Here is a 25141-nt window from a genome sequence, read left to right as displayed (position 1 = left end):
GTTGATGCTAAATAATGCATAGTAGATGCTGAATAACTCATAGTATATGCTAAATAATTCATAGTATATGCTGATATACATAATATAATGGGGGTTAAGACAGAAAGAACACATCCACAAATGAGTTACAAAAACAGCTGCTTTTATTCCAAGAATAGAACTGAGTACAGCACAAAGTTCTTCCCTGTTTGTGGAAAAACAACATATACTGAGAAAGAAACTCATTCAAAGTCACTGAGTTCACAGGAAAATAAAGCAGAGCATTCTGGGAGATATTTCACAAAGCAGGATTTCTCAGTTTTGCAAGATGACTTACACCCAAATTGAGGACTGTCCAAAAGAAATGCACCTGAACTCTACTCTTCTCCTATAGGACAGGCTTGAGTATCTGGCTTAGAAATTCTGCGATATGTAATAAACTCCAGGCCTACAGAGCTGCACTGAGACTGGAGCTGATAGTCAAAGACCAATATCATTACTGTCAGAGTAAATCATTACCATCGCTGTAAAATGTCATTACTGTCATAGTAAATCATTACCATCGCTGTAAAACGTCATTACCATCATTGTAAAGATTTACAGTGACCGCAATGATGGTTTACTGTGATGGTAATGTTTCTTTGTGCCAGTATTAATCTTTTACACAGTAAATTATTACTGTCACAGTAAAACATCATTACTGTAACAGTAGGAATGTTTAGAGCCGAGGTCAACAGTTCAGCTGAACATATAATGATCATAGTGGACAAATCCTTTTTATCATCAACAAATTATGCGTAAATCGTGTAAGACCAAATCTATGATAATATTATTAACATGATTATAAGCACCTTGGCCTCTTCGTTGGAGTGTTAAGGTGAAACCTTTAGAAGGGGAAAGAAAAAAATAATGATAGCAGTGACTAAACACAATTTTACCATGAACAAATTATAAGAAAATTGTGATGTGCCAAAATTTTCCATGCAGCCGTTATCTCTGATGGTCGGTAAAAAAGTATGGGTTGTGAATTTTGGAGGGAAAAACTTGCCAATTTGATTTCAAATGAATCATTAATCCTTATATTGCCAGACAGAGGCAAAGCTGTAAAAATGTTGGAGGGAAATGAAAAAAAGAAAATACTTGGCAATTTATAGAGAACTCTGATCTTAATCATTTTAATTTTGAATTGTGCAAAAATCTACATCCTCCTGACATCAAGCTGTGAAAAAAGCAGACTTTGCTCCAGTCTGCAGACAGTGGTCTATTTCCATATAAAAAAAGCAAAGGCTCGATATAATAAAAGCACTTGTGGAGTTTATATACATGAAACAGCTGACTGTTTCAATGCTTACAAAATATTTCAGATCAAAATATACCAATATATATATATATATATATATATATATATATATATATATATATATATTTCTATACATCTATGTCTGTAGTAACAATCATCTTCATATAGAGCCTTTATAGAGAGTTTATAAGGCAAACAGGACCTTCATGAGCTCGACCGTATTCAGGCTGCATACTTCCTGTTAAATACAGACGAAGATGCTAAACGTACCAAACCACCCAAATCTGAGTCCAGTCTTTTATGCCGAAAGGCTGACAAATGTGAAGTTGGTAAGAGGTCGGGGGCCTCTGTTGGGTCAGACGGGGTCCATGCTGTTGAACATCGGGTGGTCTCTGTTGAGGCCCATCGGAAACTCCTGCGTCCAGTCCAGCACCAGCGGCTTACACAAACCACAGCAACGCAGCTGGAAGAAGTTCACCAGGTTCTTCAGCACTCCACGGCTTCCAGAGCGAGAGAGATAGAGAGAGAGAATTCTACACAATTACCTCAGTAACAGTGTGAACAGTTTAACACAAAAGTGACCAAATTCCATGTATGTGTTGATTTTCTTAGTGTAAATAAGTTACAATTCCCCTACAGAGACACACTGCTGCACATCTTAATACACAGTTACTGTTTATTCTTTTATTTTTATTAATTTAACATATTGGGGAAAATCTGAAACATAAAATATTGCCTGTGCAAGTTTCGGCACATGCAACATTTATGTTTTATTTTTTCCCAGCATACAAATAGAAATTGTGCCTTAAAATCTGCATAAAGCCAGTAGCAGTGAAAACTTTCAGTGATCCATATAAAACCACAGAAGACCTGAGATGTGTCTGTGTACCATATCAGAGAAAACAGACAGGTGTGTGTGATATTTAATAACAGAATATATATATGAATATCAAGTTTTATCAACTTTAATAAGACTATAAATATAATCAGACTATTAATATAATAATCTATCCACATATTTAAATTAATATATGACATCTTTATCTAAAGATCCTCAGGTTTAGTCAGTCAGATGAGCTGCTACTGAATTATTACTCTATCTCTCTTTATTAGGATCAATAGGTAAATTATGTTAATTGTGTTAATTATGTAAATGAGGCAAGTGTGGTTACTTGAAGGGGTTCTGTCTGAGAGAGAAGGAGTGAGGGAGCTTCCTCTGACTGAGCATCAGACTCGACCTCTCAGCAGTTGTTAGACCGAGAAATGCAATCTGTCAGTGAGAGCGAGAGAGAGAAAGATAAAGGAATAGAGAGAGAAAACAGAAAGGAGAAAGAGAAAGATAAAAAAGAGAGTCATCTATCATGTAAACACAAACTGCAGCATGTGTGTGTGTAAATATACATACTACAGTAAAAGCGATAACACATACACATATGTACATAAATAAACAGCAGAAAAATCACATTGCAAAAGAAAACGTGAATTGGTTCTTTAGTCGTGAAAATGAAAGCCTTAACGCTGAGCGGTTTTGTGTTCCAAAATAAGTCTGTGCTGTAAAACTGGGCTGGCGTTCTGAACATGTGTGTGTGTAAGTGTGTGTGTAGAATGATGAGGGGTGCGGACGCAGTGAATGCAGCACATGCATTATTCAACACACAAACGCTCAATCAGCACAGCAGAGAGCTGCACTCAGAGGAGCACAGGGTCCGTATTAAAGCTACAGAGAACAAGAACCGCAGCAGGAACTCCAGCAGCCGAACACAGAACATACAGACCATGTTCTGTTTACATTCACAATGTGATCGACTAACAACGTTTAACGATGAGAGATCAAACAATACAGTCTAAAATGCGTGCAGTGGATCAGCCCAAGACATTTCAAATATAATAGTAAAGCTGCCTTCTCTATTTACCACTCCACCTTAAATCGGTTTTTAAGGTGGAGTGGAAAGTTTCAAGCTGACAGACAGAGGGGCTGACTTCAGCGCCATGTCTCAAACAGAGTGGAGCTGTTCAGGATCTCTAATAAACATGAACTGCAGTACATCAGCACAGATAAAAGCAGCCACATTCGGAGTGAGAGGGGATTTAATATCTACCACTTTAAGATCTGAACCTCTGCATTAAAGGGCAACTCCAGCAAAAAAGACAAATAAAAAACTGCACTTTTATCTCAACATATTGACAGCCACTGAGGTTTTTCTCTTTACTTTTGCTTGTTTGGAACACACACACATCGGCCGAAAGTAATCTTCCACCTGTGACTCAGAGGCTTTTTTGTCTGGCTATTTGGGTGACGCTACATCACAGATATGATGCAGCCTAGACCGGCTGCTTGAGTGACGTATTGTGGCTACGAGTCTGCCTGGACCGGGGACCTGATCGATGTGACACCGCAGGGATGTGGCTGCCTGGGCAGACTGCTTGGATAATCCTGCACTGCAGCTGTGGGGCTGCCTGGCCTGGCAGTGTTCGGCTGCGTGAGCAGCGCCACCCCATGGCTAGGAAGCCTTTCGGGCCGGCCACCTGGGTGACACTGCACTGCAGCTATGAGGCTGCCTGGATTGGCGGTGTTCAGCTGCAGGAAAACGCTCCCCCTTCGTGGCGGAGGACATTTGCAGCCTTTGAGGCTTCCAGGGCTGGCCTCCTGTGTGACGCACCGTAGTTGTGGAGTGAGATTTACCCATGGCTAAGGACTCTTTCCGGGCTAGCTAAGTGACTCTCTACTTTGGTTATTGTAACCTCCACAGCTAGCTAGTAGAGTTTTGTGTGCGTGTATGTGTTCTGTGTTGTTTTATTTATTGTTGATTATATATTTTATTACTTTCTGATCTCTCTGTAAAGCATCCTAGAGTTCGTCAAAGGCCCTACATAAATGGAACTGATCTAATCCATGATATGAATGTTGTTTATGACCCTAATGCTGCATTCACATGTTTGTGGTAGACAGATGACAGCAAGCCGAATATTTCATTCTTTTTAAAAGGAGCCGCTACAGAAAATTCTGCCACTGCAAACAGCAGCATTCTGCAGACGACAGCGGTGAGCAGAACGCTCTGTCAAGAGTTCAATAGTCCCAACTTTTGCCATCAACCGCAGCTGTGGCATAAAGTGGACACAGATTTTTTGGGAGCCATACAAGCCAAATGTCTCACTGTTGAATTCCAAACGAACTCGGTATTACAGAACACAAAATAAAAGAGTGCAGAGTGCCTCCTTTTCTCCACCTTAAATAAACAATCTACACTGATAAAGCTCTCCTCTGATAATCCTTTACACTAGTAACACTGTCACCACAGCAACACTTGCGTAGCTTTATGCCGCTGTTTGCCGTGCACCACTATGAGGTGCGGATTTATGTTTTTTTCAATGCAAAGTTGTGAACACAGAACTACAGACACTCTGTACTTTACTGTCTCTCCCAGCAGAGTGACATGTGAACTGACCGCTGTGGTGATCTGAGCTGACCTGGTAAAGCTGGTGAGTGAGTAGGATGGAGGCCCAGGTCACATGGAAGAACGTCATGCAGAAAATGTAGAGCACCCAGGGAGAACATCCAACCAGCCCCGTCACAAAACCCCACAGATTCTGCTCTGAAGACTTGGCCATGCAGTGATTCGACCAGTCTAGAGAGAGAGAGAGCGAGAGAGCGAGAGAGAGAGCGAGAGAGTGTGAGAGAGAGAGAGAGAGAGGAGAGAGAGAGAGAGACATTCATATAAACACAATGTTTAAAAAAAAAAAAAAAGAAAAAAACCTCTACAATAATGCTAGTTTCTGCAAGGGATTTCTAATAACATGTTAGTGCTAAGTTAACGCTGATTCACATGAACATTTTTTTAGCTGTTATGGAATAAAGCGTGTAAAAGACATTTCCTATGTTTTATTTGAATCTTAACATATACCTGACTGGCCAGTTAGGTGGGTGTTTCTAATAAAGTGGCCAGTTAGTGGAAGCATAAGGTGGGTGTTTCTAATAAAGTGGCCAGTGAGTGGAAGCACAAGGTGGGTGTTTCTAATAAAGTGGCCAGTTAGTGGAAGCACAAGGTGGGTGTGTCTAATAAAGTGGCCACTTGGTGTAGCTATGAAGTAAGGAATGTCAAATAAATTGGACACTCAGGTTCTCAGTTTAGCTGTTAATTAGCAATATCTGTGACTTACACTTAATACTGCCGTAAAACATCCAGACTCCCAGCAGATTCAGAGTTATGAGGAAGAGGACAAAAAACTGATGGTTCCTCGCACCTATGAGGAGAGAATGAGAGAAAAACAAATGAGAAGGTGAAGAAAGAGAGAGAGAGACAGACAGAGATAGAGAGAGAGAAAAAGAGAGAGAGAGAGAGAGCACGAGAGTGAGAGTGAATGTGTTCTGATTCTGATGGTTACCGATGCAGCCGTTGATCCAGATGGAGTGGTGGTCCTGTTTGGCGATGCAGGCGTTACAGATGAAACAGTGATGAGCTCTCATCGGCTTCCTCATCTACACACAAAATACACAATATACACCAAATAGGTATTTACATACAGCAACAGAGATACAGAGAAACACAGCTGTACGAATCATCATGGATATAAGTCAATTAAGTTGATAACACTGATTCTGATTTACTGTTTACTTGAAAAAAGCATCTTCTGACAGACTGTAATACACTACAGGAAGTGTAGGGGGCGATATGGCTTCTATTGTTTCATTTAAAAAGTGCTCTGTAATGTTCATATGATCCAGTCATTCTGACAGACTGTAATACACTACAGGAAGTGTAGGGGACGATATGGCTTCTATTGTTTCATTTAAAAAGCGCTCTATAATGTTCATATGATCCACGCAGTCATTCTGACAGACTGTAATACACTACAGGAAGAAGAAATCGCGTATTACATAGACAAAACTTTGAGTGATGGCTGTGGCATTAAGAGAGAGACATAGATAATCGTAGGTCTGCTCTAAAGTACAATATTTCTGTTTGAAGAAACCAGACATACAACATATGTGGCTTGATTTTTATATGTGAGGGACAAAAAGTTATTAATGAAAACGATAAAGCATCTTAAAAATCTACATTAGTAACTCACCATACATGACGTGCAGAAAATTCTGGGGTCCAGACAACCTGCTTCAGCCAAAACCACAATGTTCTATAGGCAAAATAACAACCAATCAAAATCACACTATATGTCTGTGACGGTAAAGGAACTCTCTTAATCAGAAAACATCACACTCTTAACACTTACTTTAAACACAGCGCAATAATTAGAAATAATCTTAATAGCAACACTTTTGTCTGTAATTTTGACACAGTCCCTAACCCAAACACAATGCTAGCATGGATTTAAACTTTGTGAAATAAACATAATAAGCGCACAGTTCAGTAGAAGTTGTGGTTGTAGTATACGGTTATCCCTCTAGGGTCGATGAACGTGCCGGTGTGTCAACTTCGATGTTTCTCTGTATTCCTATCAATATCTTTGTGACAATCCAGCTCAGAAATCCAGTTCAAACACTTCCTGAATCTGTAGAGTCGCCCTTTCCATTCCATCTTATCTTGATGTGACTCACATCCGGAGTTATGAGGCTATGAAGAGGGGCTGAGATACACATACTATGCCTCTCACCGTGTGGAACTGGTGGATTCATGTGTCCGTCTACATTCTGTGTGAAACTCACCAATGGACACTCAGGAAATCACTAAGGACTGACGCCGGAAACCCTTTATTCAGTCCAACAGACACATGAAATGGCGTGCAGAGAGTTTACAGCTTTTATTCATACATTCCACTACTTTTCTGTACCTAAGACTTCAATAAACACAATTTTAAGCAGCAAAACAATTCATCCACTTGATGAAGTTTTCACAAGAAATGTTAAGAATTTCTAAAACTAGATTCCTTTTTTTCAGCTTTATCTGAAAAAATATCTCTGTACACAGTGCTCCTGGTCAAAAGCGCCTCACTGTAGAGAGAACTGAGACTGTTCTGAACAATATTTTGATATATACTTTTGATATATAATATGTGGGCATCATGTTGTATACAAGAGCCTTTAAATGCAAATTTAAAAATATATGCAAAAATCATGAAAATGCCCTCAGACCCCAGAGGGTTAATCGGGCTACAAATGAGGTAATTAATCTATGAGTAAAGAACAGAACTATGATTTACTGATTTATATTTTACATAAAAAAAAAATTAATGACATTCTTTCGAACCGGCAGTAAATGAGTTTTTTACAGCCCTACACACTCCAGTTCAAAGAGGAACCAATCAGAAACATTCAGATTAATAAAGTGACAGCAGTTTAGTTTCTATTTTATTTTTTTCCTTTTCTCTACATCTACATTCAATGTTCCAGTTAACGTAGTTCATTAATGTATAGGTTGTAAAACCTAATCCTCATTTTGCTCCTGTGTTATTGTTTGCTACCCAGTGTGGACCAGAGGAGGATGGATTCCCCTTTTAAGTCTTGGTTCCTCTCAAGGTTCCTCTCTTGCTCTCAGGGAGTTTTTCTTGGTGATGCTCATGGGGGCTCAGGTCCAGAATTTTCTGTAAAGCTGCTTTGTGATGCCTGTTGTAAAAAGCGCTATATAAACATACTTTGACTTCTTTTACCTTCTTCTTCTCCTCCTCCGTCGCCCTGATGACCCCGGGGTCTGTCCGGCATGTTCGGAAGAAATAATACAGCAGAGACGTCACAGTGAGGGTGAACAAAACCTGCACTGAAGCACTGGGACCATGTGGGCAGTGAGGTTAAGCAGGATAACTAAGAGACAAGCTCGTAAAAATCCCATTCACAACCAACACAAGACTCAGTTTATATCACAATAACTACATTCAGAGGCAGTTATTCATTCAACCTAATGAGAAACTGTAGAACAGACTCAGTTTATATCACAATACCTACATTTAAAGCCAGTTCTTCATTCAGCCTAATGAGAAACTGTAGAACAGACTCAGTTTATATCATAATACCTACATTTAGAGCCAGTAATTGATTCAACCTAATGAGAAACTGTAGAACAGACTCAGTTTATATCACAATACCTACATTTAGAGTCAGTTATTCATTCAACCTAATGAGAAACTGTAGAACAGAACAAAAAGCTCAAATATACAGTAAAGGTCATAGACAACTAAAAAAATAAAGGATGCCAGTGACAGCTTTAAAAATTATACATAAACACAATAAAAAAGCTGCAAATTTGCAGGTCACAGATAACTTTATATAGCGAGAGCAAGACGATGGACTAATAAATACAAGCTGCTAGTCAGGCTAAGTGAAGTAACACAATATCTACAGCATCACAATACCTACATTCAGAGCCAGTTATTCATTCAACCTAATGAGAAACTGTAGAACAGACTCAGTTTATATCACAATACCTACATTCAGAGCCAGTTATTCATTCAACCTAATGAGAAACTGTAGAACAGACTCAGTTTATATCACAATACCTACATTTAGAGTCAGTAATTCATTCAACCTAATGAGAAACTGTAAAACAGACTCTTTTTATATCACAATTTATATCACAATACCTACATTTAAGGCAAGTTATTCATTATACACAGAACAAAAAGCTCAAATATACAGTAAAGGTCATAGACAACTAAAAAAATAAAGGATGCCAGTGACAGCTTTAAAAGTTATACAAAAACACAATAAAAAAGCTGCAAATTTGCAGGTCACAGATGACTTTATGTAGCGAGAGCGAGACAATGGACTAAAAAATACAAGCTGCTAGTCAGGCTAAGTGAAGTAACTGAATATATTGTGTAAATATTTGCTGTTGAGTTGCTAATGTTGCATGCAACTCACACCATGAGACTAGTTTGTTCATCCTTAAAATAAATGTGCAGAGTTTGCCGGTAAAGGATATCAGGCAGAAACCAGAAACACCAAGTGACCAGCATCCAGAATATAGAGGCGATGAGAGCTGTGGAGGGAATCAGGGCCTGAACTGCTGCGGTTGCCAACCGCCTACACACACACAAACATACAGACCACTCACAAACGGAACTTAAACGTCACTTTTCTTGCGGCCAAAGCGAAACAAGCAACTTAATTAAGCTCAATTCTTTTGATCAATGCACTCAGGCATTAGTACATGCCTTTAATAACAATGCACACAGTGCCATCTTGTGGTGGTGAATAAAACTGCACCTGAAGTTTTCATCGTACATTTGCCTTTAACTTCCCTCTAACTTTTCGTGTAACCAAACAGCCAAACAAACTGTTTGTAGAACAGGGTTAAGAATTAACTGTGATTATATAAGTGAATGTGCCAGATTAATAGCAATAACTAACCTGTGGATAAAAACAGGCCCCTATATAAACAGCAACCTAATCATTTTCGAATAGTTTGTTAATGAAAGTTAAATTACTAACCATTTACTGAGTAACATACAAATGACTGAAACACTGTAAATGCTTCTCATAAATGTACAAATATATATTTAAGTGTATTAAGTAGTACGATAGACGCTGCTCAGCTATAACATTAAAACCACCTCCTTGTTTCTACACTCACTGTCCATTTTATCAGCTCCGTTGACCACATAGTTTCTCTTTGTAGTTCTACAGTTACAGACTATAGTCCATCTGTTTCTCTGCATACTTTGTTACCCTGTCCTTCCATGGTCAGTACCCCCACAAGACCACCACAGAGCAGGTATTATTTGGGTGGTGGGTCATTCTGAGCACTGCTGTGACACTGATGGTGTGTTAGTGTGTGTTGTCCTGGTGCAAGTGGATCAGACATAGCAGCGCTGCTAGAATTTTAAACACCTCAGTATTGCTACTGGACTGAGAACAGTCTACCAACCAAAAACATTCAGCCAACAGCGTCCTGAGGGCAGCGTCGTGTGACCACTGATGAAGGACTAGAGGATGACCAACACAAACTGTGCAGCAGCAGATGAGCTATTGTCTCTGACTTTACATCTATAAGGTGGACCAACAGGGAAGGAGTGTCTAATAGAGTGGACAGTGAGTGGACACAGTGTTTAAAAACTCCAGCAGCACTGCTGTGTCTGATCCACCCGCACCAGCACAACACACACTAACACACACCACCAAGTCAGTGTCACTGCAGTGCTAAGAATGACCCACCACCCAAATCATACCTTCTCTGTGGGGGTCCTGTGGGGGTTCTGACCATTGAAGAACAGGGTAACAAAGTATGTAGTACAGATGTACTACAGTCTGTAACTGTAGAACTACAAAGTGAAACTATACGGTCAGTGGAGCTGATACAATGGACAATATGTGGTGCATCTTTAAAAGAGTCATAAACGGGTCCAATTAATGATTATTAATGCTTTAAGCATATTCTGACCATGTAATTAATGTATGATTAACTAAGCATTAAAGAAAGGAAGGAAGATTGCAAGACTGAACGACAGGATGATACAACTACTAAATAGTTCATAATAATAATGATTATGAAATGTTTTCATGCAAAAAAATGTAACGTACCTGCAGGTGAGGTTGATGACGGCGAGGATACATGCCAGCAGCACACCCTTCAGCAGCCACGACTCAGAGTTCATATCTAACACAGCTCCCACTGCCCACAGCACACACACGCTGAACACACACTGCACACACACCTGACACACACACACACACACACACACACACACACACACACACACACACACACACAGTTAAACACACACACTAAACACAGGACTGCAATTTCAATAAACTCACACTACAGCTGCACCATACAGATCAGTGGCTGGTTACACCAGCTGTGACTAAGTTCAAACATAGGCAACACTAAATAAAAAAGATGGTTTTGCAAGGGTCCTTTAGTAAAGAAAATGGTTCTATATAGAACCATGAATACTTAAAGAACCATTTGCATATTTAAATGGTTCTTTGCATTATGAAAGCGTTCTTCAGATTGATGGAGAATGTGCTGTAGATGGTTCTATATAGAACCTTTTTTTAAATGGTTCTATATAGCACCAAATGGTTCTTCTATTGTTATGAACCCTTATAGGTGCTATATAGAACCATTCTGAGTAGCTGTCTGTACGTCTGTGTGTATGCACTTCTGGAAACATAATGTTGTAAACAGCTACACATGCTGCACTCGGACGATTAATTTACAGTGAGATACAGTCACTGGTTTTAATAGTCATACACAGATCATGCCATCACACCTTTAAAAGTCAGTCAACAGTTTTCTGTGAAAAATTGAGAAGCAAGTAAACTACATATCTTTGTGTGTTTGCTGGCGATAAACCAATTTGTTTCCTGCAGGTGTTTTTGTTGTAGCACTTTATTTTATTACAGTAGGTGGTCCTGGGCCGCCATGAGCAACAAAACCCCCAGACTCTCTAAAGATAGGCAGAAGTCTAGCTTCTAAGACTGTAATTGGTTATTGGCTCATTTGCATATAGCATCCTTCTGTGATATCAGTATTGCGAAGGTCAATATCACAATCAGGATTAACAAACACTGCGTTGTAGCTCCAAAGAAACAGTCACGGTTGTGAGTGAAGGTCAGAGAGTGAGTGAGATGCTTATTCAGCTAACGAGACTCCAGAGTTCAGTAAACACTCAGAGAAAACCTGCACCTTCAGTTTTTAACTTAAGGTTAAATATTCCTCAGAGAATTAAAACAGCTGCTGCACATTATAACATCATTACAGCTAGCGGAGCGAGAGAGAGAGAGAGAGAGAGAGAAAAAGAGAGAGAGAGAGAGAGAGAGAGAAAGCGAGCGAAGGAGCGTATATACCCGGTATTTGTTGAGCACTCTCAGACAAGGGGAGTTAGATTTGATGCGCTCTTTCTGCACCACGTTCAGCATGTGGATCAGGAGGGGGCTATGCACCTGGTGGGCAAGGTCTATAGGTGTGTGACCCTGTAAAGACACACAAACACACACACACACACACACACACACGTATTAGCAGGGATACATCTGCATAATATCAGCTTCAAAAAATAGATAGACTGATATATACAAAGACAGACAGATCAAAAAACGGTAGACACACAGATAGACAAGACAGACAGACAGATAGACAGACTGATAAACAGACAACAGAAACAGAAACAGAGACAGACAGGAGAAATTTTATATATATATATATATATATATAGATAGATAGATAGATAGACAGACAGACAAATAAACAAGACAGACAGACAGATAGACAGATGGGCAGACAGACAGATAGACAGAGAGATAGACAGATAGATAGATAGATTAATATGAGTAGTCAGCCAATCAGACAGACAGAAATGGTCAGACAGACAGTCAGATAAACAGACAGGCAGACGGACACACATTAGCGTTCTGCAGATCCACGCTGGCTCCGGCCTCCAGCAGGATGTGCACTGCGTCCACGTTTCCCGCCAGCACGGCACAGTGCAGTGGAGAGTTCCTGTTCACTTTATCCACCGCGTTTACTGATGCGTTACACTTCAACAGGAAGTTGGTCGGCTCCGGCCTGGAAAACGGGAAACAAACACACAGCGTGTGAGAGTAGAGCAGCATGGAGATAAGTACAGTTGGTTTTCACGTAACATAAGATAACATTAAGAGTTCTATTTATTTACCCAATGATCTTCTGTGCAGCCAGCATCAACGACGTCTGTCCGTTTGAGTCTGGGACATCCACTTCCTGTAACAGCACACACACCACACAGCCTTTCAGTATCTTCAACAGGGAGGATTTTAAAATTCACACTCATATAAAAACTTCTTTAATAATGACTCTAAGTGCTATATTACTGTAGACCCCTACTTTGATTAGAAGAAACTACCCCATAATGATACTATTGCTAATAGTGAACCAAAAATAATAAGAATGAAGCAGGATTATGAACCATCAGTCATATTAACATCCTTAAAATTGCTTAAAATGTGTTTAGTGAGTATGTGTGTGTGTGCGTGTGTGTGCACTCTCAGAAATAAAGGTAGTAAACTGTCACTGGGGCAGTGCCCCTCTTGTCACTGGGTTTTTACCCTCAACCCTCAGTACCTTTTGTCAGAGAACATAACTGTACCATAATCTATTGAAATGATATTTTCTAAGTTGTACTGACTCCACACACCCCGTCATTAGGTTATGAAAAGGTACAAAAACATACTTTGACCTGGAAAAACTTCACAATTTACAATTGGACCTTAAAACCACTGTTGTACCTTTGAGGGAACATTTACACTGTTTGTACCTTAATGAACGAAAAATGTACCTGCACAGAACCTTTACTTCTAACAGTGTGTGTGTGTGTGTGTGTGTGTGTGCGTGCGTGTCTCTCACCTGTCCCTTGGCCATCAGGTACGCTGCTATAGGCATGTGCTGGAAGAGCACAGCGAGGTGCAGACCACGGTAACCCTCCCCATCAGCCAATGAGGGGTCAGCACCATAACGCATCAGCTGGATCACCATCTGCAGGTGACCCTGTCTACAGGATAAACAGAGCAGCTACTGTGAATTATGAATTATTCAACATCTACTATAAATTATTCAGCGTCAACTACAAATTATTCAGCATCTACCACAAACTATTCAGCATCTACTGCGAATTATTCAGCGTCTACTGCGAATTATTCAGCATCTACTATGAATTATTCAGCATCTACTATAAATTATTCAGCACCTACTATAAATTCTTCAGTGTCTACTATAAATTATTCAGCATCTACTACGAATTATTCAGCGTCTACTATGAATTATTCAGCAACTACTACAAATTATTCAGCATGTAATACGAATAACTCAGCTGTGATACAGATACTGACCTTATAGCCCATTGGACTGGGGTGGAGTTCAGGTCTCCGCCCAGCTGGTCAACCACCGCACCTTTGGCAATGTAATACCTGGAGAGAAACAGAACACAAGCACGCTTCAGTATGACTTCAATACATCATCTGAGCTGTAGATAAACAACAAATGAACACGGCTACAACATAAAACAGCAAAGACTCAATAACTTTAGCTCCAAGGTCTCCAACCTACAGCAGTTAGAAGCCCTGCACCTGACCCGGAGGGAGCAGCAGGACTGTGGAGAGAGGAATCTCTTACTTGACGAGATCTGCTCTGTTATTAATCGCGGCCCAGTGCAGAAGAGTAACGTTCTCTTTATCCGGCTGCCGGACATCATAACCAGCTTCCACCAGCTCTTTACACCGCTCCAGCGCTCCAAACCTGCAAACACAGCACACAGACTTCGTGAGGAGTGCGTATTTGCACAATAAGAGGAAAACATTTCAGCTGGTGTCTGATTTGAAGACAGCTGGAATATCCTGTCTGTATTTATTCACACAGAGAAGGGCGATATGGCAAAAACACAATATCACGATACTTCAAGAAATATACATGTATGCACTATACATGATACGTCACACACTGATCTGATGAGCGGAATCGACAATGAAGACCCAGCAGCGCTATATTTTAAAAATATTAATAAAAACAGACTTTTTAATGATTTATATTCAACATTTCACTCACTGCGCCGCACTTAATCCAAACAGGACTAATTGTGTGTGTGTGTGTGTGTGTGATATATATACACACCGATCAGGCATAACATTATGACATAACATTATGACATGATAATCCTTGTTTCTATGCTCATTGTCCATTTTATCAGCTCCATTTACTATATAGGTGCACTCTGTAGTTCTACAATTACAGACTGTAGTCCATCTGTTCCTCTGCATACTTTATTAGCCGCCTTTTACCCTGTTCTTCAGTGGTCAGGACCCCCACAGATCCTCACAGAACAGGTACTATTTGGGTGGTGGATCATTCTCAGCACTGCAGTAACACTGATGTGGTGGTGGTGTGTTAGTGTGTTGCGCTGGTCTGAGCGGATCAGACACAGCAGTGCTGCTGGAGTTTTTAAACACTTCAGTGTCACTGCTGGACTGAGAATAGTCTACCAACCAAAAATATTCAGCCAACAGCGTCCTGTGACCGCTAATTAAGGACTAGAGGATGACCAACACAAACTGTGCAGCAGCAGATGAGCTACTGTCTCTGACTTTACATCTACAAGGTGGACTGACAAGGTAGGAGTGTCTAACAGAGTGGACAGTGAGTGTACAAAGTATTTAAAAACTGCACTGCTGTGTCTGATCCACTCACACCAGCACAACACATACTAACACACCACCACCACGTCAGTGTTACTGCAGTGCTGAGAATAATCCACCACCCAAATAGTACATGTTCTGTGAGTGTCCATGGGGGTCCTGACCACTGAAGAACAGGGTAAAAGGGTTACAAACAAAGGCTAACAAAGTATGCAGAGAAACAGATGGATTACAGTCTGTAACTGTAGAACTGAACTACAAAGTGCACCTATATAGTAAGTGGATACATAGATATAGATATATATTGTAATGAGACATGTAGAAGTTCACATTCTAGAAGTACTATATACACAACATGCTCAGAAAAGCATATTGCAAAGCAATTTATCACAATAATAATAATATCGTCATAGTGCCCCCTACATTCATACTGTATTAGAAAATATAGAAAAGAGGCCAGTGCTACTTCATCATAAATGCAAAATATATAACAGATATATATAATAGTCAACCAGCTTCCAGCACAACATTTCAGTCCAGGTTCACTGATTTGGGATCCACAGCACTGTGTGGAAGTCTTAGACAGCTGTGAATATTCTTTAAAACAGTTTAGCTTTGCAGTAAATGTGTTTTTGTCAGTAAAAACTCTATATATCATCAGAAAAGACACAAATAAATAAATACTGCAGCCAGAACGTGTTGTTTTCAGTAAAGTTATGTGTATGTAGGTTAGGAGAACACAGGTTTTTATTTCCTGACTTCTCGTCACTGATTCCCTTTACTTAAATTAAGGGGCATCTGTGAGGCAAAGCCACCCCATTGCCCAGGACTACTGTACACTGCGAAAAATGATATCTTAGCATCTTACATCTAGTCTAAATGTGTATTATTTCTCACCTTGAGATTCTTTATTAGAACTTATTTCTAGATGTTTTTCTTACTTGTTTTAAGTACACTCTTAAAAAATATGGCTCTTTTGTAAAAACAATGCTTATATATAGAACCATGAATTCAAAGAACTGTTTGCATGCTTAAATGGTTCTCTGTAGGTGAAATGGTTCTTCAGACTGATGGAGAATGTGTTGTATATGGTTCTATGTAGCAACAAAAAGGTTTCTTGTACTGTTACAAGCTTGACTTTGTAACAATAGCAGAACCTATTTTGGTGCTATATAGAACAGTCCTGCGTTGTTTCTACAATCAACCATTTCACACCAAACCGCTCTGAATGACTCTGTTTACATCTCAAATGGAGGAATTTTGAAAAATTGGTTAATTGGTGTTTGACGTTTGCACTGTGAACCTGGTAAATGAAATCAACTGATAAACTGAACTGCATCCGCATTTTTAGTCCAAAACAACACAGCATGTCTGAGTGTGTGTTTAGAACACATCCTTGTATTTAAGCTCTGAACACCCTGCCTGCGATACATGCTGACATTACAGATTATTTTAAACAAATCTTTAGCTAATCTGTTTTGAGAGTGTGCAGAAAGGTCAGAACTGAGATAAAGCTGCTCTATACAGGTAAGGTGTATCCAAGTTTGAGCTAAACTGTTCTTTAACCCCATCACTGAGGCACACCCTAACGTTCTCTAAACCTACACATCTCCACTCAGAACCAGGAAACTGACACTCAATCAACAGTCAGCTCAACTGAGTGTAAAAGACAGCACCTTCACTTCAGCAGACTTACAGCCATTTCAGCAGCATTAAAACACTGAGCTACAAATCAGGAGACACATTATTTAACCCCTTAAAATCCCAGGCTTATTACATACTAAGGCCTATTATTCAGTAACTACTCGACTTCAGTGCATACTGGCTGACCTATTCTTAGGCCAAAGAGGTGTGTAATAAAACTTTGGGCCCGCCGGTGGACCCTGGCCATGGAGTTAAGGCAAATGGGAAAACAAGTGACTGCAGTTCCTCAGTGAGGCTTCACAACAGGACGTGAATAACGTGTTCTCAGACTGTTTCGTCTGCTGAAGCCGACGGCAACCCACCACGACACTGTGTAAAGTTCACCTGCATGAACTGACCCTGATGATGCTGCTGCTGCACAGGCTTGAACTATTTGATCAGAGCCATTGCTTCACCTACTTGACTCAACACAGTCTTGGTTCGGACAGGTGTATGAAGTTGGAGCTCTTGATTTTAAGCAGTACGCACATTCAAGACCAGGACTGACCACCCCACTTTAAAGTTTGACATGATTTAGGAATATTTCGGTTTTTGAAAAGTGCTATATAAAAGTCATGTGTTATTAATGTTTTTATTAATATTATTATTAGTAGTATTAATTTGGGCATCAGATCATTTGAGGATCTTTTACTTGGTTACTGTGCCTTTAAGCCTGATATATGTAAATGAGCTCTCTTCTGATTGGCCCTGTATTGTAAAACACTCCTTATAACGTCAGTGTGAGTGGGCGGGGCTAAACTGCTGTAGCCTAAACAGACAGATACACATAAATGCATTGGTTTTTGCGACATCATGGAAACAATGAATTCAAAACAGGCTGTTCTGGTAGCTACATGTTTATGTGACTGTACAGGATTTAATTCTCATCCTTTCTGTGATTCTTTTCTAACAGCAGTGATTCTACTGGTTTTACTGTAACACTGACTGATTCTCTCAGATCTGTTTCTCACTGTTACTCTGATCAGCTCTAACAGTAGTACTCAGTTGTCACTGGTTAAAACCTCTTAACTGTCACCCCTTTATTCCAAGTTTCTGCCTGTAATGCTATCCCCAAAGTGAAAGGGGCCCTATTCCCAAAAACTTTGGGCTACAGTCATGATCTTGGTCTCCCCTGAAAGGAAAACACTCTCAAGATTAATAATAACTGTGCGAGTAACTTAACACAGAGTAACAGAGTCTAGAATGGAGTTCATTTCCTCCTGACTCATAGATTTCTAAAGTGATCTCTGACTCTTGCTGTCATTTTAGTTTGTTTTTTACTGCAGTGAGTGACTTTGAGGCTGGAGCTCTCAAGCACGTCAGCTTCATTTTCAGTTCCATTCTTCTGTTCCTCCACAAAAATCAGTCAATGTGAATTAAATTTATAATAATTAATTGTAATTATACTGCGCCCTCAACAATTATTGGCACCCCTTGTTAAGATGTGTTCTTAGGCTTCTAATAAATTCTTTTTTTTTTTTAAATAATATAGGACAACAATGCAATAAAAGAGAAAAATCCAACCTTTAATTCAAGTGCATTTATTCAGTGGGAAAAAAATCCCACATTAAGAAATAATTCTTTTACATGAAATCATCTGTGCCACAATTATTGGCACCCCTGACGTTAATACTTTGTACAACCCCCTTTTGCCAACAAGACAGCACTTAATCTTCTCCTATAACATTTCACAAGATGGGAGAATACAGAGAGAGGGATCTTCGACCATTCCTCTTTGCACAATCTCACTAAATCGTCCAGAGTCCTGGGTCCTCTCCTATGCACTCTCCTCTTCAGCTCACCCCACAGGTTTTCAATTGGGTTGAGGTCTGGGGACTGAGATGGCCACGGGAGGAGCTTGATTTTGTGTCTGGTGAACCATTTTTGTGTAGATTTGGCCACATGTTTAGGGTCATTATCTTGCTGAAAGACCCAGTGACAACCTATCTTCAGCTTTCGGGCAGAGGCCACCAGATTTGGATTTAAAATGTCCTGGTATTTCAAAGAGTTCATGATGCCATGCACCCTAACAAGGTTCCCGGGGCCTTTCGAAGAGAAACAGGCCCACAGCATCACCGATTCTCCCCCATACTTCACAGTGGGCATGATGTGCTTTTCCGCAAACTCATCTTTTGTGTTATGTCAGACCCACTTAGAGTGTTTGTTGCCAAAAAGCTCTATCTTGGTCTCATCTGACCAAAGCACACGGTCCCAGTTGAAGTCCCACTACTGCTTAGTGAACTCCAGGCGTTTACATTTATGCTTGTAAGTGAGAAAAGGCTTTTTCCGTGCATGCCTCCCAAACAGCTTGTTGGCATGTAGATAGTGTCTGATGGTTGTTATGGAGACTCTGTGACCCCAAGATGCTACTCTTTGATGCAATTCTCTAACAGTGAGCTTTGGAGAACTTTTTACTTCTTTTACCATCCTCCTCACTGTGCGTGGTGGCAAGATAAACTTGCGTCCTCATCCAGGCTTGTTTGCCACTGTTCCAGTTGTTTTAAACTTCTTCATGATGCCTCTGACTGTAGATATGGGCAGGTGTAGGCAAGTGGCTATTTTCTTGTAGCCATTGCCTGACTTATGAAGGTCGACACACATCTCCCTTACTTGAATGGTGTGTTCTCTTCTCTTTCCCATGTTGAAGAGTGGATAAGAAAAATAGGCCTCTGTGTCATGTCATATTTATACCCCAAGGAAACAGGAAGTGATGAATTACTTATTAAAGGTTCCTAGATACTCTGATCAACTTTAGAAACTACAGCAGAAATGACAGAAATGCTTCAATTACATTTATTTTCTAGGAATTTTTAGGGGTGCCAATAATTGTGGACCAGGTGATTTTATGAAAAATAATGATTTCTTAGTCAGGGATTTTTTTTTAATTCACTTGAGTTAAAGGTTACATTTTTCTACAATTTTCAGTGTGAGATTATGCTTCTGAAATAAAAATTGAATTTATTTTAAGGCGTTTAACACATCTTAACAAGGGGTGCCAATAATTGTTGAGGGCACTGTATGTGGTGATTTTACAAGCAGACATGTACTTATTGCCAAGGTAAAAGGTCTTTTAATTGTATCTTTATTATTGTAATATATCTTATATCTTAATTTTTTTTATTTCTTACATCTTAATGTGCTCAGGTGCCCACACTACCTATATCCTTTATTATGAGGATATCATTGGCTTTTTTTGATTTTGAAATCAGTTATAGTGAATAAGTGTTCCTATTGGTCGGGTTCTAAATTCAAACTTGAAAACTACATGCAGGAAAAAAAATTCATAAAAGCGCTGTGATGTTTCGGTTAAGACAGGACTGCGCTCCACTCAGTCACACCCTGCAGAGGAAGCGTGAGCGCTGATAATGGATCAGATCAAGAGTGACGCTCCAGCTGAAAGACTGGAAAAGCAGCCTTAACTGCCTCTGCACAATCGGAGCTTTGTGTTCAGGTGAACGTCACCCACGGTGGCCATTCAGTAGCAGGACCTGCAGAACCGACTAATTCCACACATACTTACACCAGAGTCAGACGAGGCCTGGAGATCACTGGAGATAATCCGTGTGTGTACAGTAAACTCATTTAAAGACTGGAAATAATCAGCAGAGGGTTAAACTGCACATATCAGCGCCGCCGCTCAGCTCCGCTCTCAGACCGCAGGCTGCAGGAATCTGAACCCCAGAGCTGAGGCGTGAAATAAATTATCTTGTGAATTAATATCAAGAAATTTCTGTTTCACAGCACAATAAACAGTATGTTTAGGGCAGTTCATATTTGTGCCAGAGGGGGGTAACAAAGCCTCAGTTAAGTAGAGTCCAGCTAAAATTAATAAACAACAATAGGTCCACGCTTCAGACAGCACTTTCCTCCCTCACATGGTTCTTCAAGGGTTTGTCAGTAAAGAAAAAGGTTCTATATTGCATCTATATTGCAAATAGGATTCTTCTATTGTGACAAGTTTGACATTATAACAATGGCAGAACCCTTTTTGATGCTATATCGAGCCCTTCTCAAAAAAAGTTCTATAGAGAACCATTTACAACAAATTCTCCATCAATGTTAAGAAAAGATTTCATGATGCAAACAACACTTTAATCATGCAAATGGTTCTTTGAGTGTTCATGGTTCTATGTAGAACCATTTCTTTACTATATAGCACCAAAAACTGTTCTTTTACTTTTATGATATCAAGCTTGTAACAACATAAGAACACTTTTTGGTGCTTTACAGAACGTTTTTCAAAAAGATTTTATATAGAACCATGCAAAGAACCCTTTAATTATGCAAAAGGTTCTTGAAGTGTTCATGGTCCCATTTAGAACCATGTTCTTTACTAAAAAAACTCTTGAAAAAACAACTTTTTAAGTTTGTGAAGTGCATACTGAATGCCAAAGTTGTTCCCGAATGTTCTCTAGATCTTGTTCCCAGTTGGTCGTTACAGACACAAAAAGTGTCATTTAGGCTGGGCATCACGACTTTAAAAGAATGAAGGAGTTTAGGAACCAGAACCAGCAGATTTTTGCTCAAAATATGGAATCAGCAATCAGCCAGTTTATTAGTGTGAATGTATCTGATCTGTGCTGCAGGTGTGTGAGGTGAATAAGGTGAGGCAGGTAAGAGGAATCGGCCTGTATCTGAATGCTGCTGTTACACTGGAACCACAATGTCGAAGCACAGGTTCTTAACCTCACAGCAGCTTTATTTATTTACATTTATTACAGATTTTTATTTTTTATTACTAATATGCTTAATAATTTTAATTGTTTATCCTGATTTGTCTTATTCATCTTAACGTTTTATTTTTTGTACCGTGTAAATTATAATTTCTCGGTCATATTTTATTTGCTATACTTTTACTATCAAAAATGTACATTTACTCTTTTCAGTCCCTTTTTTTGTAATATACTCAGCTAAACTGTAAATAATAAATAAAGATTGATTGAATTACACACGACTCACTGTGATAAACAGCCAGTTGCCTCAATTTCAATACAGCATTTTATTACATCCATGTTATTTAATCAGGCAACTGATATAAAATTGAAATTTTTACATGCCACTTTTGCCCATTAAAGAGTAAACAATGTTGTTTATATTGCACACCTGGCTGATAGAAATGCCAGTGTTTTTCCAAAATTAGTATCAGCCAAAAAACAGGCCAATTTGACTGTAAAAAAATATTTAAAAAATCATGATTGGTGCCTCCCTAATTACACAATTTAATTTATGCAAATGACTAAAAACAGTAAAAGCCTTCAAAGTAAAAGCTCTTCAAATGATCTGATGCCCAATTCTGCTACTGGAGATCTCCCACACTGGCACACCAGGTGCTCCTGAAGACCTTGATTACCTGGATCAGGTGTGCTGGATTAGGGGGGGAGCTAAACTCTATAGAGTGGTAGAGCTCCAGGAGCAGGATCGACAGACCTGCTTTAAAGGTTTTATCATGTAAGGAAGGTTTAAAGACTCTGAAATCGCTACACCCATAAAGCAGATCTTACTGCGTGGCCTTGACAATGTCCCAGCTGCTGCTGTCGTCGATGTGCAAGTATTTTTTGGGCTGCTGTGTGGAGTCCAGCATGCTGTCACTCCTTTGGACGAACTGCCCGTGGAAACCGGGCATGAACCCGTGCGCCATGCCCCCCGGCCCGTGGCTGTGGGAGTGCCCACCGTGTCCATGGCAGCCGTCATTCATGTGCCCGTGTCCATGAGAGTGACACTGCAGAGGAAACACATTCAATATGAGCCAATCACAAACCGACAGCTGCTGACATCTGCTGATTAAAGGGCCTGTATCATGGAAAAATTGACTTTCCTCACTTTATTTTTTTTAATAAAGTATAGTGATGTGGTTTGTAAACACTGAACAAACATTTCCAGCACACATACAGATGCAGCCGCAATAACGGCCTATTTTGAATTTACTGTTTCTATGATGTCACAAAAACTAAGGCTTTTACATATATCCGCCTGCTTGGGCTACAGCAGTTTAGCCCTGCCCACTCACACTGAAGTTATAAGGAGTGTTTCAGCCCAGGCCGCTTTCTGGATGAGGCACAACAGGGCAGTCAATCAGTAAAAAGCTCATTTACATAAAGGCTTACTTAAAGGTGTAGTAACAAAAACAGCCTGTTTAATTGAAAGAGAAAAAGAGAGTTCAGAAAATTATCATGTAGAAATGTTAAATGTTGGGCTGTTTTTGATACTTCAACCCTCATTAGCCTTGGGTGAGAATTAAAATTAAATAAAAGGTAACATTTTAAAAAGTAAAATATGGGTCTTTTGATATGTTATTATCAAGATTTGGCTGTTAGCAAGGTTAACAAACACCCACTGCTGAAAATAAAATTGATTAGTCTAAGTTTTAAATAACATTCCTGAATAATATGTATGAGGGGTGCAAAATGCCTAGTGATGCACTGATCTGAATTAAATTGCATCAACACTGGAATTGGTTATAACTGATTATACTTCATTATAATAATACTCCATAAAGAATTTGGTCATTTCTTACGGGCAAAAAAAATGTCTCTGGCTATTTCAAACATAAAATTAAACTGAAATGTATAAGTTTTGTATTGTCAGTATTCACTACAGTGTAGTTACATTTGTGTATTCAGTGTATTTTTAAACATTATTTTGCACCATAGTAGTCAAACCAAACTGAGTTGAGAAAGGTTGAGATTTTGATTGTTTTGTAAAGATAGAATCATTTAATATATAAGATTTAATATAATCAAACAGAGATCAGAGGTTTCTAACCCTAAAAATAAAAATATGCACAAAATGCACAGCCCCATATACTTCACAGAAGGGCTTCTAGATAACAGTGTGAAAAATTACTGATGACTGCATCTGTCAGTGTGATCTCTCTCTCTCTGAGATGCTGTGTTTATCACATCATCTGTGCAGTTACACCCAGGTTTTTGTGTGTCACTGAAGCTTAGTAAATCCAAACCATAATAATTATGATCAGGATAATAAATAGTTCTAAAAATATACAAATTACAACGTCATGTGGATTTATACATTATTTTCTACATGCAACTGACTGTCTTTTACCTATTAAATCATTTATTACCCCGAAGAGCAAGCACACAATGATAAATACTATAATCAACAGTATCTAATAGTAATAAATTGGCCTAGAGCGTGCGTTTACAATATTTGAATATTACTAAATATTACTGTTTTACTATTATGAGCGAATAAAAAACCTCACTGATAATAACTACAACGAAACTGAGGTTGGCTGTTAACCACAAAGAAACTGTGAGGTTGGCTGAGGTTGGTGGTTAATTGTCCGTTCCACCTTAAATGGCGCAGCAGTTACATAGCGGTGGCTCAGGCGCCAGAATGTAACTGCTGCGCTATTTAAGGTGGAACGGACAATTCGAAAAATAAAACTAACTTAGCTTGGCTTTGTAGCGTCAGTAACATCACACACAACTTAAACACACTGTGAAACAAGTCTGTTATTAGATTTAATACAATACAGAATTAATCAGAGAAAATAAAGTCTATATTTATCTCGCATAAGCATTAAGGCAGCTAGTTAGCATTAGCATCAGCATCAGCGTTAGCTCAGCGGCTAACACTCAGTAATATCTTATTTACTGCTGAACTGCGCAGAGTCAGCGCATACTCACCGCCTCGTCCTGCTCCCACTCCATCAGTCCTGCAAATTTATATCCGTTTAACCAAATTTATCATTCATTTAATAATTAGTACGAATTTAATCCCAAAACTCGCTGCCGTACTTTCACCACTTCCTGGAGACGGAAGCACACGCTCCGCTCTGATCGGCCGATTCCTGTCTGCGTCAGTCCGTTCGTCAAGCGTGGGCGGGGTTTGGAGCGGTGGGCGGAGACAGGAGGGATGGAGAAATCGTCTGTGTTTTTCAGAGCACTTTTTGAATCCCGTAACATAATATGATGTGAGTTTCATATTCATAGTGCAATGGCGCTACTTTATTAGAAACACACACTTTATGCTTCCGCTAACTGGCCACTTTATTAGAAACAAACACGTTGCACTTCCAATAACTGGCCACTTTATTAGAAACACCCACCTTGTACTTCCACTAACTGGCCACTTTATTAGAAACAATAATACGGATGGTT

At 39.5% G+C, this 25141-nt stretch overlaps 1 protein-coding gene across 2 annotated transcripts; it reads right to left on the bottom strand.

Annotated features, from left to right (window-relative positions):
* Positions 1–121: 121 nt before the first annotated feature.
* Positions 122–24820, bottom strand: zdhhc13 (zinc finger DHHC-type palmitoyltransferase 13). 2 transcript variants are annotated; one of them, XM_036586251.1, is made up of 17 exons: positions 24668–24820; positions 22520–22737; positions 14320–14442; positions 14037–14114; positions 13555–13699; positions 12848–12912; positions 12576–12738; positions 12021–12146; positions 10749–10882; positions 9151–9251; positions 7883–8007; positions 6350–6412; positions 5663–5756; positions 5438–5521; positions 4748–4905; positions 2452–2549; positions 122–1812 (listed from the first exon to the last, which is right to left on the bottom strand). In XM_036586251.1, exons 1-17 carry the CDS (start codon positions 24689–24691, stop codon positions 1635–1637), a joined length of 1977 nt encoding a protein of 658 aa, XP_036442144.1. In that variant the 5' UTR covers positions 24692–24820; the 3' UTR covers positions 122–1634. The 2 variants fall into 2 exon arrangements, with proteins under 2 accessions (XP_036442144.1, XP_036442145.1); XM_036586252.1 differs by having other exon boundaries at positions 122–1779.
* Between the last annotated feature and the right edge of the window lie 321 nt (positions 24821–25141).

This window comes from Colossoma macropomum, unplaced genomic scaffold (genome assembly GCF_904425465.1).
Source record: "Colossoma macropomum unplaced genomic scaffold, Colossoma_macropomum, whole genome shotgun sequence".
Taxonomy (NCBI): domain Eukaryota; kingdom Metazoa; phylum Chordata; class Actinopteri; order Characiformes; family Serrasalmidae; genus Colossoma; species Colossoma macropomum.
The sequence above is the reverse complement of the archived record's forward strand: the minus strand, read 5'-3'. Positions and strand labels throughout refer to the sequence as shown.